Source organism: Sphaerulina musiva, assembly GCF_000320565.1.
Source record: "Sphaerulina musiva SO2202 unplaced genomic scaffold SEPMUscaffold_2, whole genome shotgun sequence".
Taxonomy (NCBI): Eukaryota; Fungi; Ascomycota; class Dothideomycetes; order Mycosphaerellales; family Mycosphaerellaceae; genus Sphaerulina; species Sphaerulina musiva.
In genome coordinates this window covers 1,508,814-1,525,838 of record NW_016017384.1, presented here as the reverse complement: position 1 = coordinate 1,525,838, position 17,025 = coordinate 1,508,814, and the positions used below count along the sequence as shown (strand labels likewise).

The window sequence follows — 17,025 nt, the reverse complement described above, 5'->3', positions numbered from 1 at the left end:
GGTATGTAAGTACATATACGTACGAAGTGACTTTGGATGTGTGCCATACATTCGTTGTCCTCGTATATGTTTAAGAATGATAAGAATGATGATGCTACGAAGACGTTCAAATGTTGATGACACTCTCACGAATTCTTATATGTTTTTCATTCTTTTTTTTTCTGATATTGCAGTCTCTTCTTTCCTCTGTCTGTCTGTCTACACATATATTTGTATCAAACGACCTTGATTCCCATTCACCTTTCTGTACAATTCTACATCCTCTTACATCCTCCCCATCTTAGTCGGATCCTCCGCAGCCTCCTGAGCCTCATTCGACAACAACGGTCCTCCACACGTAAACACATCGCCCTCGGGCGCATCAAACAAGAGTCCATCATCGAAATACTCTTTGCTATAATCAATATCCACACACTTGTAATTATCCGGTGGACTGCCTCCATGAGGTCCCACATGAGGACAATGCACTTGCGGGCGGACTTTGGTCAAAATCAAATGAATTGTTCGACACACGATATTATCTCCCCAGGCTTCGTCAAAGGATCCAAACGGCTTCTTCTCGAGTTGTAGCGCGCAGTCGGCTTCGCTGGAGAATTGCTTGTTGGCTCCTGTGCAGCGCTTTTGGATGGTGGGGCAGAGAGAGGCGGTGTAGAGTTTGCCGATTACTGCGTTGCTGAGGTCGACTCCTGTGGCGGCTTTGGTCCAGGCTTGCAGGTTGGGGATCCAGGCGTGGTATTTGAGGACTTTGCCCTCTTTGTCGAAGCGCCAGAAGGCGATCTAGGGAAAAAAGGAAAAAAGAAAAAAATGTCAGTTACATGTCCATGATGATAGATGATGGATGATCAGAAGAAAAAAAATGACATACCTGAGACAACGTTGTCGTGGGCTTGGTCTTGTCCAAAGTACCATTGTCGGAGACATGTCCTGTGCGCAGATACACCAACGATGCAGCCACTTCGGGACAGCCAGAGGTAAACTCTAGCACATCCGCCTCGTAGAACCCGAGACCCGCTTCGGATTGAGGGGTGGGAGCGAGTGAGAAGAAGTACTCGATGGAATCGTCAAAGCCGGTGAAGTTGCCCACGGGAGAGACACGTCCTGTGGCATTGACGTTGAAGAGTCCAGGGGGAACCGCCGAGGCACCTTTGTTCACAATGGGGACATTGTTTGGATAGACGGTCAAGTTGTAGATTTTGCGAATGGTGTTCAGGTTTCTCTTCGCATAGTCGGGGAGTTTCGATGTGCGTTTGGCGAGCGCATCGGCATCGGCGGGAAGCTTGATAGCGGAGCATAAGCTCGTGACGAAGAGCAGGATGCTGAGGAAGGGAAGACTGTATTTTGCCATCATGTGAGTTACAGATGGGATGGCGGGAAAAACGAATGGGAAAAATGAGAGACGATCTACAGATACTTTACGCAAAGCAATACCAAGAGCCTCACTGGGGTTGTTGCCAGGTTTTGTAGATATGCGCCGCCTACCTCCGACGAGCGTAATGATATTGTTATTATTAGGGTGTCCGGTCCTACCTCCTAGAAGGCTTCTGCGGCTGTGACTCGGTGCCAAAGCCACACGTTCAATAGTATGCCCCATGCGGGACCGTCCAGACATTTTGTTTGGAGTCTGTTTGAGCATCGTGTGCTCATTGAACTCTTTCCTCTATCCGTGGAGCACAGGGGAATCCTTTGTGAGGAGAGACACCATCTGGTGCTTCTTGACAGGCGCATCCCATCTGTGTGCTGGGCCCGGGGACATCTTCAGCTTCGTACTCCCGTGGCTCTCTCCATGTTTGCACAATTGGAATCCACATACAACATAGCAGCAGATCTTCGCCGCTTGTAGTCATCCGCGCTGGACCGGATGCCGCGTTCTTCAGCTGAGTTTGTCGCCAGCGCGTGTAGTCTGCAGTAGATCTACGCGGTCGTGGTCAAGCCGCATCAACATAATGTGACATTCGCCATAGCATCTCGTATTTGCCAAACAATAATCTCATTCAGGCTTCCGCTTCGGGGTGATGCAGTCCATGACTCTCTGGAGCACACGTCGGGGTACGTAAGCATTCTGGTGCAACTGGTATCTCCTAGTCTGGTGGTGGTGGTGGTGTGTGCCTTGCTGATGTCAGTTAGGTCAGGTGCATCACGAGCTGAAACAAGGGCGAGAGGTTGAAGGTTGAAGGTTGCAGAGCGGGACAGGAAACAAGATCTTCGAGAAGTGCCGCAGCCGGAGCGCCACCATGCTTGATGATGCTTCTTCACAAACGTCAACGCAGCGCCACAGCATATACCGCACCGCATGGACTCTATAGATCTACGTATGTCTGGTTGGCCGAGACGGGAATATGCTTATCACATTATGTAGCTGAAGCTTCATCAGATCCGTCCATGTGGTTGATCGTATCTGAACGGAAGTTCATGTAGCAGCAAGGAGGCACTATACAGCTAGACTATCCACGCCTCTAGCTTCGAGTGGAACAATGGCACCAACAAAACTCCGGGTTGCGCTCGATTGGACGCCGAATACGATCCACAGTGGACTATACCTCGCGCAAGAAAGGGGCATTTACGCAAAGCACAGTCTCGATGTCGAGCTTCTGCCACCAGATGCCGAGTACAGCCAGACACCCGCAAAGAGACTCGAAGCCGGTGAGGTCGACCTCGCCATCTGCCCTTCAGAGTCGTGCATCGCCTACAATGAGAGCGGCAAAATGAGGTTGCAGGCCATCTACGCCATCCTACAACGAGATGCTTCCGCCATCGCTGGCAGGAATATGTCTCGCATACGTGAGCTGGGCCAGGGCAAGAGATATGGCAGCTACAACGCTCGCTACGAGGACAACATCATTGCAGCCATGGTAGCCCACGACGGAGGTTCTTCTCTTCCTCCCGATGGCCTCCAAATTGAACGCTCCGAAGGCAAACTCAGCATGTTTGAAGCGGTCAAAGCCGGTCGCATAGACGCTACATGGATTTTCCTGCCCTGGGAAGGAGTAGAAGCTGATGAGATGGAAAGTAGTAGTAATAGTAGTAGTGTCCAGATCCAATACTTCAAACTTGCCGACTACGGGATCCCGTATGGGTACTCTCCGGTCATTGCGCGTAATGCCGGAAGGAGTCCTTCCGACGCGACCTTGAAGGCGTTCGTGGCTGCTACGAGAGAAGGCTATGAGTATGCGATGCAGCACACGGATGATGCGGTCGATGTGCTGCATACCGTCGTCAGCCCGCCTCGATCGCGAGAGTTTCTGCAAAAGAGCCAGGCGAGCATCAATGAATATTATACAGATGGTCATCCGCCGGGATTCATGGAGCTGTCGAATTGGAAGACGTGGCTGTCATGGCTGGAAAATAAGGGATTGCTGACCGGCCCTTTGCCTGTGAATGTCGAAGATGTGGCTACTAATGAGTTTGCTACATAAAGGAAAAAAGAAATGCGACCCTTTCATCTCACGATACTTGCATTCATCTCTGTCTCTGTCCCTTACAATTACACAAACACTTCATCATTCTATTGCTAATCATAATGATAAAACATATCATCCCCATGGCCATGGCCTGCAAGAATGTGCTATCACAGTATGTAGAGTCCAGCCGAACCCCACCCCAACTGCAGTAACCAATATATTTCATTTCCCCGCACGTCTCCTCATCCAATCACAAGCAATCACAAAGCTTGCATCGTCTAACGGTTAGGACGTAGGTCTCATACTTAGTCAGTATGACTGCAATCTCAATTGCAGATTCTTCTACGAAGGCATCCTAAAATCTGAGTTCGATTCTCAGTGCGAGCAAATCAGCACATACGCACTGGATAGTCTTCACAGCTATCCAATCTCGAATGTCCTCAATAACCATTAGGTGGCGAAAAGCCTCCATTCAATTACCTTCTCTTTTTGATTTTTCTGTTGGTGTTTCTTTTCCTACCTGGTACTTTTTAATTTTCTTTTTGACTTACCTGATCTTCTTCCTTGGCTGCTCGGGCTCCTTCCATCTTACTCTTCTCGTCATGCACACACATAATGGACATATGCGCGCACGCAGAATCAATAGCTTTTGCAAAGCTTGCATGAAAAATAAAAATAAAAATTCCAAGAATCTATATTCATCAGGTCTATTCGTTTTATTTCGCTATATGCAACCAACTACAACTCATCACGAGGTGGGACTTCCGAATCCTTCGTCTTCTCCTTGGCCTTGTTCAACCAATCCTCCATGTCTTCCATGCTCTCTCCACCTTTGACCGGCTTCTCGCCTTCCGCCTCCGGTGTGTCTGCTGGTTGAGGCTCCTGGGGCGTGCTTTCATCGCTTCCCGTCTTTTTGGATGCCTTTGGCTTTGGTGATGCCTTCGGCTTCGGTGGCTTCTTCACCACGGGCTTCACCGAGGCCCGCCGCACAAGATCTGCCACCGCATCGCCGAGCTCCGTCGATCGTCTTTCAATGTCTTTGACAAGAAGCACAGGGTCGTCGAATGGCTTCAGCTTCTCCTGCGCAGCCAACTTCTCGGCGAGCCAGCTCGAAATCTCGTCATATTTACTCTGCACACTGGTCAAGTCCAAGTTGATGAGAGGAGATGGTTCGTCAGTCGCTTTGGGTGCAGCTTTGCTGCTGGTATCCGCTTCTTCCAAATCGTCAAGGTCGCTCGATGCCGAAGGCGTCTCACTGGACGTGCTCGAGCTTGAAGCAGTAAGCGCAGCTTTGGCTTTATCGATCTTGTCCTGATATTTCGCGATCGACTTCTTCGCCTTTTCCAAGCTCTTCTGTAGAGCAGGCACCAGAGTGACTCGTTGAGTGTGTTCTGTTCGACGCAGTTTGATGGGGTCAACAAGGTCCTTCAGAGCCTGGTACTTCTCTTTCAATATTTCTGTCGTAGCTTTGCCTGGCTCTCCTGACTCCATCCAATCCTTGGTAGTTTGCAAAAGCGTGCTAATAGCCTCGCGCTGCGACGCAGTGCTTACTGCACCGAAGTCCGCGTTCTCTAGGAAATCACGCACAGAGTAGGTGTAGCTTTCCAGCACGTTCTGGGCCTCGTCTCGCGCGGTACGAGCTCTGTCGGAGGCGTCAAACTCCTTCAGTCTCTCGACCAGTCGTTGAATCTGTGCAGCTTCTGGCTGTACGTTACCCAGTGGTAATGTGCTGAACTTCAGCATCACCACTTCGATTCGCTTCTTCGGTGGGCTGGAGGTAGTTTCTGCTGACGCAGAGGTCGAGCTAGATGCTTGAGTTGATCCAGAAGCCGAGGAGACAGTCGCGTGGACTTCCTCCACTGGTGAGTCGTCTTCGTCATCCGTCAGTGGTTCTTGATCCTTTTTCTTGCCAAGTCCGAGCCAGCCCTTGACAGAATCTCCAACACTACCACTCTTGACACTATCGTCCACTTCACAGCCCACACTCCCAGTGAGGACGTCGGGCAGAGCGAAATTAGCGTTCAGCTTGACACTGAACCTGGTGACCATATCATCCTTCTCACAGCCATACTTGGTCTTGAGCTCGTCAACCGAAGCTGTCAGATTATCGACCTTGACGCTAAGTATCGGGCGATCGAGGCCCTCGACATTCTGGATGAAACCAAAGGAGAAGTCTTCACGATCCTTAAAGGTGACCTGTTTCACTGTCGCTCCCGAGCCAGCTTGTGAAGTAGGGGTGAAAAGCCCTTGCTTCCTTTCCTTTCCATTATCCTGGTAGACGAGGCTGGCGGGGTATACGGCCGCTTCAGAGTCCCGAATCTCCTTCACCTTGAAGCTAGGCGACAGACTTGCCGCCTTGAACGCTGCTCCAAACACAGCAGACTCGTCTGGATTGACGTTGCTTCTCAGCTTGGCTTTGTCATCAACCACGGCCTCGAGACGACTCTGGACAAACGGCGTGCGAATGGCTCCACCATGAAGAATAACAGACTTGAGATCTTTCGATGTCAGCTTAGCCATCTCCAATGCTCGTTCCAGTGGCGTTGCCACTCGAGCGGCGTACTCGGCTGTCATCTTCTCGAAGTCTGAGCGATTCAGCTTCACTCGCAAATCGATATCAGGCAGAATCTCCTCAAAGCCGGCCGAAGTCTCAGAGTTCGCACTGAGGACTTGCCTCACCCTTTCAGCCTCCTTCCAGAAGCGAGCCATGGCACGCCCGTTCGACCTGATGTCGGCCTCCGTGATCCCACGACTTTGCACATCGGACTTGGCCAAAAGCTGTGCCACAAAATCGTCCAATATGACATGATTCAAGGCATCACCTCCAAGGGTTCTATCGTAGCCTACACCTTGGACTGTAACCTCTTGGACGGTCTTGTTGTGCTTGCCGTAGTCCTTCACACTCTTACTCTGGAATCTGAGAACACTGGCTGTCGTGGATCCAGCGCCCATATCGTAAACTAAGTGGTATTCTGGCGACTCGCCCTTTGTGATGTCGGGAAAGGTGCGAGTCTTCGCATAATCCAAGCCGACTGCCAGACCATCGGATATAAGACCGAGGACGTTGAAGCCTGCATAATATGCCGCGTGAACGATGGCCCGCTTTTCGTCCGCCGTGTAGAATGTCGGTATGGTAATGACCGCATCGTTCACAGGAGTACCCTTCCCTGCCATCAGTTCGGCGTTCCGCTTGATGTTTGCCAATTCCATTCCGATCAGCTCTTCCACGCTGTATGGCGGGTGCTCGCTAGGAAACGCTGCGCTCTTAAAGACACTACTCCCGAGGGATTCGACATGTTCAACCTGAACAGCAGGATACCGTTGCTTGTATGTTGCGACCCTTTCCGCAGCTTGCTGGGTAGATAGTCCAAGCAATTGCTTCAGATTGGGAAACACCTCGCCAGGCATACGTCCCTGGAGAGCCAATGCATCCCCGCCATATGCTCTTTCCGGAAAGCTTCCTTCTTTTGCAACAATGTTATTCTTCTCGTCTCGAGTCGGTTTGAACGCCAATGCCGCTGTCTCTTTCCGTTTCGAGTCTTTTGTCAAGACGATGTCCAGAGGTATGCCAGGCTTCACAAGTGCCGCCTTGATGTTGAGAGTACCGAAGTCAATGCCAAGTACCGCAGCACTGGCGGTGCTGGCGAGGAGGAGGAGAACGGCCAGACATATCGTCAGAGGTGAAAGCGCGCCGGCACGCTGCGAGGCGATCATTGTCGGTATGACTTCGTCCAGGTGTTGGTGCCCACGGATATTACCAATTCATTCAACCATCAGAAGGGCTGCTTGAGGCGTGAAGCAGAAGGTCTGGAGTAAGTCAAGATGGTTGTAGAGAGAGAGGGAGGAGAGGTATAGTGTCGACGTGTCCAGAAGATGATAATTCCTATTGCCAGCTGTTTCGAAGAACAGAGGCGTCAATTAAGCTTTACAGGGATCACGCAGATCTACAAAGGCTCCACACTCAGACTAGGAGGTACGTAGGCAGGTACTTCACATGCAACCTCCCGTCTACTTTTCTCACGTGATGAATTGTCATACAAAACACAATCAAGACGGTGAGCACCAGGTATAAGCCCACATCAAGGCATACCCGTATACATGGATATTGATCAGAGGCGTGGACATTCGATCGATGGGATTGTATATGATAGCTATATACGTCTGACTGAGAACCTCCCGAGATCAATCTGCAGCGCACATGTCAACTAGGTTTCCCAAATAATTCGCGAGGTATGCAAGGCATGTGGTGGTGTGTAGTGTCATAAGGAACAATTGTATTGTAAATGTAAACGCTCATCATGATTCGCGTAAACCCTTGGTGTATAATCATCACAGATGGAAATGTGTGTGTGTGTGTACAGGTGTGTGTAGTGCATGGGATGGGAAACGTACCATACTTTAGACATCAGCTCCTTTCTTGGTGAGACTTGATGACCCATTGTCACTCATCTCAGAGCGGTCCACGCCATTGATGGCCACGAGCATACTCTCTTCCAGGTTCGCCTTGGGCCCGGTGTAGTTTTTGCGGCCGTCGACAAACCACTGTATCAAGCTGATGATGAAAACGATAGCAAAAGCCACGATGCAATAGTTCATGTTGCTACCAGTAACTGGCAGTTCGGGAGGGAAGACGAAGAGGACGGTCGTAACGATCACAAAAGCAATGCCCTATCACGTATCAGTTGGATCTTGATATCGTTCACTTGAAAATGCATTTTACCATGAGATTTATGGTCCATCCGAACCACTCTGGAAGGATGAATGTTCGCGTTGGAGGTAGCTGCTTTCGTCCGCGGAGGCAGTTGATCATGATTGGAATGCCGTAGGACAGCCCAAGAGCTACAACTGATGCACTGGTAATGGCATTGAAAGCGCTGGTCGATCCTAAGAAGACGCAGCCGAAGATTAATACAACGACTACTGTCAGGCCCAGAGATTCCAAAGGCACATCGAGCCGCTGGTGGACGCGGGCAAAAACTCGAGAGAATGGAAGACCGCCATCACGAGCAAACGCTACTCGAATCAGTAAGGTAAGTGTTTTGTCTTGGGCCGCAGGGGTCTTACCATATGTCATTCGCGATGAGGTCGTCATGATCGAAATTGTCGCGAATAGTAAGCAGACGAGGGGAAATATAAGGAGGCAGACCATGCCTGCTTTGCTTCCGGTTGCGTTGTAGATGATTTGATTGAGCGGGCCAGCGGAGGATTCGATAACTTGGTTGATGTCTCCTGCCACAAACAGCAAGCACGAGAGAAAGACGAAGCCTGTGAATGCACCAATTGCCACACAGTATATCATGATCTTGGGGCCTTCCACAGCTGCGTTGGGAATTTCCTGCTCGAAGTCAGTACGCTATCACGGTCGTCTCGCCAGAGACTTATTATTACCTCTATCATGTGTGCAGTCGCATCGTAGCCTGTCAAACCCAAGCTGCCTTGAAGAAGCCCCAGCAACCATGCCACTCCATCGGGCCATCCAGTTTCGTTTATGAAACTTCTGTACACAAAGTCGCCGGAGCTGTAGTCCGGCGAAGCGCATGCTAGAACAGTGATCGATATCACCACGAAGCCCGTGATGCTCCAAATGATAGCAGTCTTATTGACTAATGGTAAGATCGAGTTTCCGAATGCATTCAACAGCATGGCGAAAATGTTGTAGCCGATGTAGATCAAGAACTGATGCCATCTCTGCGCAACATACGCGGTGTCGTAGATCGCGATAATGCCAATGATGATTTGACTGCCCAGTAGCCCTCCCGTCGCTGTCAGCGCCATCCAACCAAAGACATTGATCCAGCCAGTGATCCAGGAGAGAAGAGGCTTCCAGCTGGGCCATGAGATGATGTGTACCCAGTGATATTGGCCTGTGCTTGTCAGTGGGCATCCCGTATCCATATCAAACTCGATCATCTCGCGGTACGCGAGGAGACTGACCTCCCGCAGTGGGGTATGCACTGAGGAACTCTGCAAGCGAGGTAGCCAAGCACAGGTTAAAGATGCCTGCTGTAACGAGGCCCCAGATCACGCTCACGGGGCCTCCCGATGGCAGCGCCAGCGACATTGACTAACAATGGACAGGTCGAGAGTGAGCAAGTATCGCGGAAAAGCATGAGAATGACTTGATGGGATGTGTCTTTGAGCTTGCCACCGCCATGGGCTCAAGCTTCGTGAGACACCTAGAAGAGAAATGCCTTCGCATTGTCCATCAACTTACAGTGCTAAGCGCAGTCCATGAGTTCAGAATGGCAAATGCCAAGCCCAGCATCGACAGCGGAGAGAAGTTCCGTTTCAGTTCTTGCTGGACACCGAGGGCGGCGAGGTGAGTGCCATCGGCGACGAGACTCGCTCGTCGAGCAGACATGGCGGGAAGGGGGGAGAGGGGGGAGGAGTGGTGAAGTCGAGACAGACGTGTGTGTGTCCCAAGGCCAAGTTCTCTCAAGATGCAGGGCGCAGACTGGCGGCAGTCGACCCCATTTTGAGGGCGGCCACGCGACAGGCTAGCGGTTGTGGATTCGGGAGGGTGACGGGATGCATCGTGTCAAAGCAGCTGATTATGTAGGCTGGGTCCATGGACGGCAGCAGGTGGCGAATCATGATATCAGGGTGGAGGAGGTGTGTCGAGGGAACGGTTGGATGGTAGGCAAAAGGCGGATTGCGGCCAGCGAGGACACTCCCTTCTGCTTTTGCTTTTTCCGCCGGGACTGGCCTGCTTGGCGATATCGGGGCCGCCGTAGGAGAGGTAATTTAGAGTGTGTGCGTCAGATGGCTTGGCCTCGCCTTGATTGAAATAGCCCCGACGCCGAGAAGGGAAGTTGGAGGCGTGGGAGTGGGCGTGGGCCTGCTCTCAGACCCTCCGTTATCATTCCATTCCCTCCCATCTTTCGACTTCACACATACATGTATCTATCTATACATGCCCACTGGTATGCGGCGCCGTTGAGCTACCTGGCCCAGTGACGCCAACGCCTACCTTCTCTTGCCGCACTGGCGTCGACACCCGAGCACCATCGATTACGTCCATGTCCTCTGGCTGACCTGTTACATACGAAAAGAGGGTTGGAAGAGGATGCATATTGAAGAGGACACACAATGTGGCGGAGGACTAGTCGCAGCGCATCAGGCCATGATTGGGGACCGATACAGCGCTATACCGAGCAAGCAAAATCATGGTCGCACTCACACATTGTGAACTCTTGCTCGAGATCCAGCAGATACTCAAAGCCAGCAGGCGCGCCAGCCCTTGGGCCCCTCAAGTTTGCCTCAGGTGCTGTCGTGCTGACCAGGACGGTGTCACAATCGCAATTTACGTCAGTAGGTAGCTGGTGCCCTTGTCAGCCGGTTGGAGGGGAGTACATCCTACCTACCATTCTATGCTGAATGGCGCCCTTATGCTGTATGAAATAACTTATTGTTCTGTTGCAATCTTTGAGTCCAGTACAGTCCATTCCAGTAGGTAGCTGTATCGAGGTTCGTAAGTTCGTAACAAAGGCGCCGCCGATAATCATCGATTAAAAGATGGTCGATCCCCGAAGCTGACGCCGTCTAATTCTATATTGCTGTTTCGGCCTACGGCGCTTGAACATGCCGGCATGAACACCCTTGCACTATTATTTGTGCAGACGAATTTTCCTGCCGCAAGTACAGTACCACCTACTAGTGAATACCTAGTGAGCTACCTTACCTACCTAGGAGGTAGTCTGGTACTGTACCTCCTTTAAGGCAGGTAGCTTTGCTGCAAGATAGCCAGTATTTAGTAGGTAAAGTACAGTTCCCGCGGGCTATTGCTCCCCTGCAGAAATCGGAGTCCTTATATTAGTTACGGATTCGTGCAACGCTCTCTGTTTGTGCATGGAAGACATGAATCTTTGTGGTGCAGTGAATTGTGCAATGGCCCCGTCGCTAGAACAACCTTACGTCCGCGGCGGCGACGGCAGAGCGGCAATGCAGCGGTGGCTGTGATGGCCTGCAAGTGCGATGACATGAAGGCCGTAGAGATTAGAAGTGCATGGAAACATCTGAATTGGGATGGTCATCTTCGTACTTTGCTCGCTCGTACTTGCTCGCTTTGCTGACAGGATCGCACTCAAACGACCGGAACATGCGGCCGAACACAAAGCACTGCCACTGAGAATCCTTAGCCATCCTGAGATCACCCTACAGTATAGCTACCGAGATTAATATCTCCTATCACTCATCGCCATGGCCGGGAGCATCTAGATCGCTCTCACTGCACCGCATCAATCGGACGGACCTATGTGCAATTTTGCCTCTTGCGCTCCCAACAATGTGTGCAGCGACGGACCAACAGCGGCCAGCCACCGTGTCTCGAGCCTTGGCCGATATTCAGTACAACTCCATCTTGGCAGATCATGCGACTTCTTCAGAGGACGAGTCGCTGGGACCTGACGCGGAGCCTGACTTTGATGATCGTGCGGCGATTGGCGTGAGCATTGGGCGGGAGCAGACACGGCTCTTATCGCCCAGAACACCAGCTGTAGAGAAAGCTGCAGCTCTACAATCGGGAAGTTATTTCGATGGAGCGTTTGATCATGAGTCGCCTCCAATCACCGAGTCACCCAGTGGCGAAGAAGAAGAAGATGTACAGGAAGTCGAAGCGGATTCAGAACAAGTCGATGGACGAAGAATAGACTCTCCCGTGCCGGAAGCGAAACCTCCACTGACCAGGCCCCCTATTTGCTCACCTTCGCCCGGCACAAGGGACTCCGAGAAGGACAGGGGGAGTTTCACCAGGTCACTACTACGGGATGGATTCTCGTTTAACAGACGTAGAGCATCGTCTGGGCCCGAAAGTCGTTCCAAATCGCTGTTCTCCAGCTTCCCCTTGAAGCCGAAGAAATTTTCAATCGGTTCATCCTCGTCTGCTGCCGGTGATGGTGTTCAAGGTTGCGACAAGCTCTCAAGGAAGAGTTCACTTTCATCGAAACACAGCTCTAATCTGCACTACCGCGCTCGTGCAAAGACGTCAGAAGGCTTGGGAGAAACAGTGCATAACGAAGCACCAGGGGCAGCATCCCAGCGCAGCGTAGTCGTTCCTCACCAGGAAGCCAAACCTGCAGACCTTGGAAAAGAAGGGCAAGCAAAGACGGAGGGCCTGCCAAGCAATCTCCAGCTCACGCATATATCATCGAAACCAGTACCACTGCTGCGGAGGAGTACTTCAGACAATGCTTTACCATTGCAACGTGCCTTGTCCACTGTGTCAAGTCTTGGTGATGACAGCCGCTTCGAGCATGTATCTGAGCAGGTCAACAGCAGAATCAAGGCGGTCAAAGACAGCTTACAAGACTCGCGACTTAACATGCCGAGCATGCCATCCATCTCTACGTTCAATGTTTCCAGCTTCACGCCTGATTTTCTCAGCCGTGAACGTTCAAACTCGTCTCTTGCCAAATACGGTAGTCGGATTGGCTCTTTCCGAAACACCAAATCAGCAGAGAAGCCTGTGGACCCCATGACGCGCCAATTCTACACTTCTGCTCGAGCCGCTGCCACCGATTCTGGGTTGCCTAAGTCCCTTGCCCATCACCCTCATTTCCACAGTGCACTTGAAAGGCTTCAAGGTGATGTCGTGATCTTGGGGGGCTATCGAGGAAGTGTGCTCCGTTCAGCTGAGCCACCGCATCGCCAGCTGTGGGTGCCCATGAAAGTCGGCCTCAATCTTCGGAAGGTCGATCTGGAGGTCGGACTGGAGGAGGACGCAGATGAAAGGGCTACAGAGAAGATCATCCCAGGGGGGATGCTCACGCATATTGGCCCTGTCGATATCGCACGTCGGCTGTTCAAACGGCTGCGAGCGAGCGACAATGCCCGAGATGGGCTACTACGAGTGCATGAGTATAGCTACGACTGGCGCTTGCATCCTACATACTTGTCGAAGCAGCTTACCAAGTTCCTCGAGGGCCTCGCATGCAATCAGCCTGGCGCACCTCGAGAGTTGAAAGGAGCCACTGTTCTTGCTCATTCGCTCGGAGGACTAATCGTGCGGCATGTGGTCAATCAGCGACCAGACCTGTTCCGTGGTGTTTTATATGCTGGTGTACCACAAACTTGTGTCAACATTCTCGGACCACTCCGAAATGGCGATGAAGTGTTGCTCAGCAGTCGCGTCCTCACCGCACAAGTCAATTTCACGATCAGAACGAGCTTTGCTCTTCTTCCCCTGGATGGACGATGCTTCGTAGACAAGCACACGAAAGAGGAGTATCCCGTGGACTTTTTCGATCCACAGACGTGGATTGAACATCGCTTGTCACCATGTGTAGGACGCCCCCTCCCGCCGCTATCAGGAGCGGCCAAACCAAGTGGTCTCGCTGGGTATATGAGTTCTGTGGCCAACGCGATACCAACCTTTTCCAACTCGGGGCGCAAGGGCAGTAAGAGCTCCACTGATGCGCCCAAGACGACCAACATTGCAGGCGTGGCAGCGCCCGACAGCATGAATAATGGCGGCAAGAGTAGTGAGATTGCAACGGAGAACGGCAACATTAACAATGGGCAACACGACGATAATCATTTCGAGGACGGGTCGGATATGCCTTCACGAACTGCCGTCACCATTCCCAGGGAAGCAGCCATCGCCTACCTGACACGGACTCTGGCGACAGTCAAGAAGTTCAAACAGGAGCTGACATACAATCCCGCACATGACTCTGCGAACGCGTACCCTCCCATTGCCGTCATCTATGGCAAATCGACACCGACGGTGGTTGGTGCGAAGGTGGATGGGATTGGGGCCATCAAGCATGCCGATTGTTACGACGAATTGGCGTTTGCAAGCGGAGACGGTGTGGTTCTGGCCAAGGCCTCGATGGCTCCGGAAGGTTATCGTACGGCTCGTGGAGGAGTGGTCAGCTCTGATCGGGGTCATATCACTTTGCTGGGAGACTTGGAAGCGGTGGGCAAATGTCTCAATGCGATTATAGACGCACGAGAGAAGGGGGTAGGATTGGGATGACAATATGACTGCGGGCGGTGAGCAGTAGCACCGTGAGTGTAAGATTTCAGAGTGTTGTTTAGAACTTAGTAGCAGTGTATGATATTAGTCAGCCCGCCTCGGTTATAATAACATTATTGAAGTCATACCTACCTGAGGGGAAGTGCAACCGAGTCCACCTTCTTCACAGCCGCACCCGCTTGGAAGCCTCTTCTTCTCCTTTCTGCTTTCTGCTTTCTTGTTTCTTCTCTCTTCTTTCTTCTTTCTTCTTTCTTCTTTCTTCCATCCATCTTCTCTTCCTCTTTCCTCCATCCCCCACGCCCTGTTCGTGTTCTCACCAGCATCTCCATGTCGACGCCAGATTGAGACTACCTTTCCTTATACCTCCATCCCAACTGATCACGCTCCACGCTCCACGCTGCATCCTTGCACGTGCAGCACCCAAGTCACACGATGTAGGTGGTAGGCAGAAGTATCGCGGGATCGGCCCCCGCCGTTGTTCTTATCTTCCCCTTATCACCTGCAAAATATCGCCGCCTCTCCTTCTCACGACATGATGATGATGGTATTCCTACCTCTCCCCCTGCTTCTCCTGGCCAGCCCGTATTATATCTCTGCTGTGCATGCCCTCCTTCCGCCTTTCTTTCTCTCCGCCCACCACGCCGGCAATGCCTCCGGGAGAAAGTCCACCTTCGATTGGTCGTCCTTGACCAGTGACACGGAGCTGGTCTACCACTCGTGCTACGATGACAAGTTTCAGTGTGCGAGGCTGACGGTGCCTCTGGACTGGCGGGACTCTTCTAATCCCAATAACGTATCTTTACCCGTGATACGCTTGCCGGCTACCGTGCCTCCATCGGATCCTAATCATGCTGGCACCGTCATCGTCAATCCCGGCGGCCCTGGCGGTCCTGGTACCTTATGGGCACTCGAGAATGCCGAAAAGCTGCAGACTCAACTCGAAGGGCCACGCAGCTACGAGATACTCAGCTTCGATCCGCGTGGAATCTTCGGTTCAGTGCCGAATGGCTACTGTTTCGACGACGCTGTGCAGGCCGAGATCTGGTACGACCAGAAGGAAGCTGTGGGAGGCTTGACATCTCATCCTTACGCGCTCAAATTCAATTGGGCTGCCGAAAATGCACGAGGCGAGCTGTGCGCGAAAACGGACATCGGCAAGTATCCCAACGGCGACAATATCCGACAGTTTATGTCTACTGCATCTGTGGCACGCGATGTGCTGGAGATCATTAAGAAGATTGAGTCGCAAAAGTCTTCCAGTCAGAACAGCGTGGCGACCCGTAGAGGAGATTCCCAGAAGCCCATCGACGGCGATGGTGCCATCTCAGTCCCAAAGCTACAATTTTTTGGCACCTCTTACGGAACGTTTATTGGACAGGTTTTCGCGGCAATGTATCCCGAGCATGTTGGCAGGATGGTCTTAGATGCGAATCTCGATGCGGAAAATTGGATCTCTCGCTACGAAGCATCCACAGACGATCACTTGGATATTCGCGAGTACTTCTACGAGAGGTGCTTCCTGAGTAAGCACGAATGCGACTTCTATCGTGAACAAGACCAGGGCCCCGAAGATGTCAAGGCCCGCTTCCACGAGCTGCTTGATCTTCTTGACAGAGTGCCGGCGTATGCTACAGGGAGTGGGCGCGCTTCGCCCATCACCAGCGGCGACCTCCTTCAAGGGTTTATGACGACGACGTATCAACCGCTCCTATTCTTCAAGGCCTACGCCAAGTTTTTGAGCAAACTTGCGACCCAGCAGAACCCTGGTGTGCCATTTTGGCGACGCCCTGTTCCCACCAAAGAGGCCTTCAGCGATAAAATGTTGGCACAGGAGTATCTTGGCGGCGAAGTCTCCCCGGCGGTACACTGTGCTGATGGCCCAGAACCATTTTCAGGCCGCTCCGAACAGTTTACGGGTTTCGAAAAATATCTCGCAAATCTCACAGATCGCTTTGGCAGTCAGGTTGCTGGTCTGCAAGCCGATTTCAAGATTGCCTGCTGGTCATGGCCGGACTCGTTGCGCACCAAATGGCGCTATGATGGTCCCTTCGAAGGGGACGTGCCGATTCTATTCGTGAACAACCGGCTGGATCCCGCGACTCCTGCGAAGAGCGCGAAGAAGATGGCTGCACGCTACAAGGGCAGTGTCTTTCTCGAGCAGGATGCCGCGGGGCATGGTGCACTCTTCCCACCTTCCATGTGTATCTGGGAGCATGTGAGAAGTTACATGGAAAAGGGCGAGCTGCCGCCCCATGGTACTGTGTGTGACCCCAAGTGTATACCTTTTGGACAGCCCTGCGATGGGTACGATGATAGTCGACTGGTTGTAGAGAGCGTTGGGTAGGGAGGACGATTGATTATACCTAATGACCTGCGCAGGTCGTAAAACTCGATTAGACATGATATAATAACTACCTGATGATTGCACCATTTCCAGACAATGAGTCTCAAGTATCTCTTCAGTCCTGCCTAGGTTTGCTTGCTTGCCTGTTAGTTTCTGTCCATCTAAGCAACCTCGCCTGGACAACGAACGCAAGTGTGCCTGATTGCATACATGGATGCTTTTGGTCAAACCTTTTTGATCGTGGTTACCTATATGTCAGGTGGGAAAGGTACTGTACTTGGTCGCATGGACTCGTGATTCTTCCCACC

The 17,025-nt window shown here is 51.8% G+C and overlaps 7 protein-coding genes and 1 non-coding gene across 8 annotated transcripts; 5 read left to right on the top strand and 3 right to left on the bottom strand.

Moving 5' to 3' along the window:
• Window positions 1-172: 172 nt before the first annotated feature.
• On the bottom strand, window positions 173-1,981 carry SEPMUDRAFT_60166 (uncharacterized protein). Its single transcript, XM_016909516.1, has 3 exons — window positions 1,811-1,981; window positions 866-1,737; window positions 173-777 (listed from the first exon to the last, which is right to left on the bottom strand). The coding sequence occupies exons 2-3, from the start codon at window positions 1,631-1,633 to the stop codon at window positions 265-267; spliced, it is 1,281 nt and encodes a 426-aa protein (XP_016763515.1). The 5' UTR covers window positions 1,634-1,737; window positions 1,811-1,981; the 3' UTR covers window positions 173-264.
• A 490-nt stretch (window positions 1,982-2,471) lies between these two features.
• SEPMUDRAFT_36758 (NMT1-domain-containing protein) lies at window positions 2,472-3,413 on the top strand (the record flags this gene model as incomplete). The annotated part of the gene is made up of 1 exon (XM_016908647.1): window positions 2,472-3,413. One exon carries the CDS (start codon window positions 2,472-2,474, stop codon window positions 3,411-3,413), a length of 942 nt encoding a protein of 313 aa, XP_016763514.1.
• A 125-nt stretch (window positions 3,414-3,538) lies between these two features.
• SEPMUDRAFT_114491 (uncharacterized protein) lies at window positions 3,539-3,852 on the top strand (the record flags this gene model as incomplete). The annotated part of the gene is made up of 2 exons (XM_016901093.1): window positions 3,539-3,570; window positions 3,735-3,852. The coding sequence occupies 2 exons, from the start codon at window positions 3,539-3,541 to the stop codon at window positions 3,850-3,852; spliced, it is 150 nt and encodes a 49-aa protein (XP_016763513.1).
• Window positions 3,666-3,785, top strand: SEPMUDRAFT_t16. The gene has a single exon. It is a non-coding gene; the product is annotated as a tRNA-Met (tRNA).
• Window positions 3,853-4,103: 251 nt separating the features above from the next.
• On the bottom strand, window positions 4,104-7,193 carry SEPMUDRAFT_147294 (actin-like ATPase domain-containing protein). The gene has a single exon (XM_016904204.1). The coding sequence runs from the start codon at window positions 7,110-7,112 to the stop codon at window positions 4,137-4,139; it is 2,976 nt and encodes a 991-aa protein (XP_016763512.1). The 5' UTR covers window positions 7,113-7,193; the 3' UTR covers window positions 4,104-4,136.
• Window positions 7,194-7,528: 335 nt separating this feature from the next.
• On the bottom strand, window positions 7,529-9,964 carry SEPMUDRAFT_147292 (amino acid permease). Its single transcript, XM_016904203.1, has 7 exons — window positions 9,613-9,964; window positions 9,333-9,462; window positions 8,787-9,262; window positions 8,463-8,733; window positions 8,119-8,411; window positions 7,791-8,066; window positions 7,529-7,585 (listed from the first exon to the last, which is right to left on the bottom strand). Exons 1-6 carry the CDS (start codon window positions 9,757-9,759, stop codon window positions 7,797-7,799), a joined length of 1,587 nt encoding a protein of 528 aa, XP_016763511.1. The 5' UTR covers window positions 9,760-9,964; the 3' UTR covers window positions 7,529-7,585; window positions 7,791-7,796.
• Window positions 9,965-11,682: 1,718 nt separating this feature from the next.
• SEPMUDRAFT_60156 (uncharacterized protein) lies at window positions 11,683-14,437 on the top strand (the record flags this gene model as incomplete). The annotated part of the gene is made up of 1 exon (XM_016909515.1): window positions 11,683-14,437. The coding sequence occupies one exon, from the start codon at window positions 11,683-11,685 to the stop codon at window positions 14,371-14,373; it is 2,691 nt and encodes an 896-aa protein (XP_016763510.1). The 3' UTR covers window positions 14,374-14,437.
• A 468-nt stretch (window positions 14,438-14,905) lies between these two features.
• Window positions 14,906-16,806, top strand: SEPMUDRAFT_154226 (alpha/beta-hydrolase; the record flags this gene model as incomplete). The annotated part of the gene is made up of 1 exon (XM_016907555.1): window positions 14,906-16,806. The coding sequence occupies one exon, from the start codon at window positions 14,906-14,908 to the stop codon at window positions 16,715-16,717; it is 1,812 nt and encodes a 603-aa protein (XP_016763509.1). The 3' UTR covers window positions 16,718-16,806.
• Between the last annotated feature and the right edge of the window lie 219 nt (window positions 16,807-17,025).

Excerpts from the sequence above, each read along its gene's own strand:
- SEPMUDRAFT_60166 (XM_016909516.1), bottom strand. The coding sequence starts at position 1,633 with ATGCTCAAACAGACTCCAAACAAAATGTCTGGACGGTCCCGCATGGGG. Across the intron at positions 778-865 it reads CCACGACAACGTTGTCTCAG|ATCGCCTTCTGGCGCTTCGA; the intron begins GTATGTCATTTT and ends TTTTTTCCCTAG.
- SEPMUDRAFT_147294 (XM_016904204.1), bottom strand. The coding sequence starts at position 7,112 with ATGATCGCCTCGCAGCGTGCCGGCGCGCTTTCACCTCTGACGATATGT.
- SEPMUDRAFT_147292 (XM_016904203.1), bottom strand. The coding sequence starts at position 9,759 with ATGTCTGCTCGACGAGCGAGTCTCGTCGCCGATGGCACTCACCTCGCC. Across the intron at positions 9,463-9,612 it reads CATGGACTGCGCTTAGCACT|TCAATGTCGCTGGCGCTGCC; the intron begins GTAAGTTGATGG and ends GTCCATTGTTAG. Across the intron at positions 8,067-8,118 it reads GATGGACCATAAATCTCATG|GGCATTGCTTTTGTGATCGT; the intron begins GTAAAATGCATT and ends GATACGTGATAG.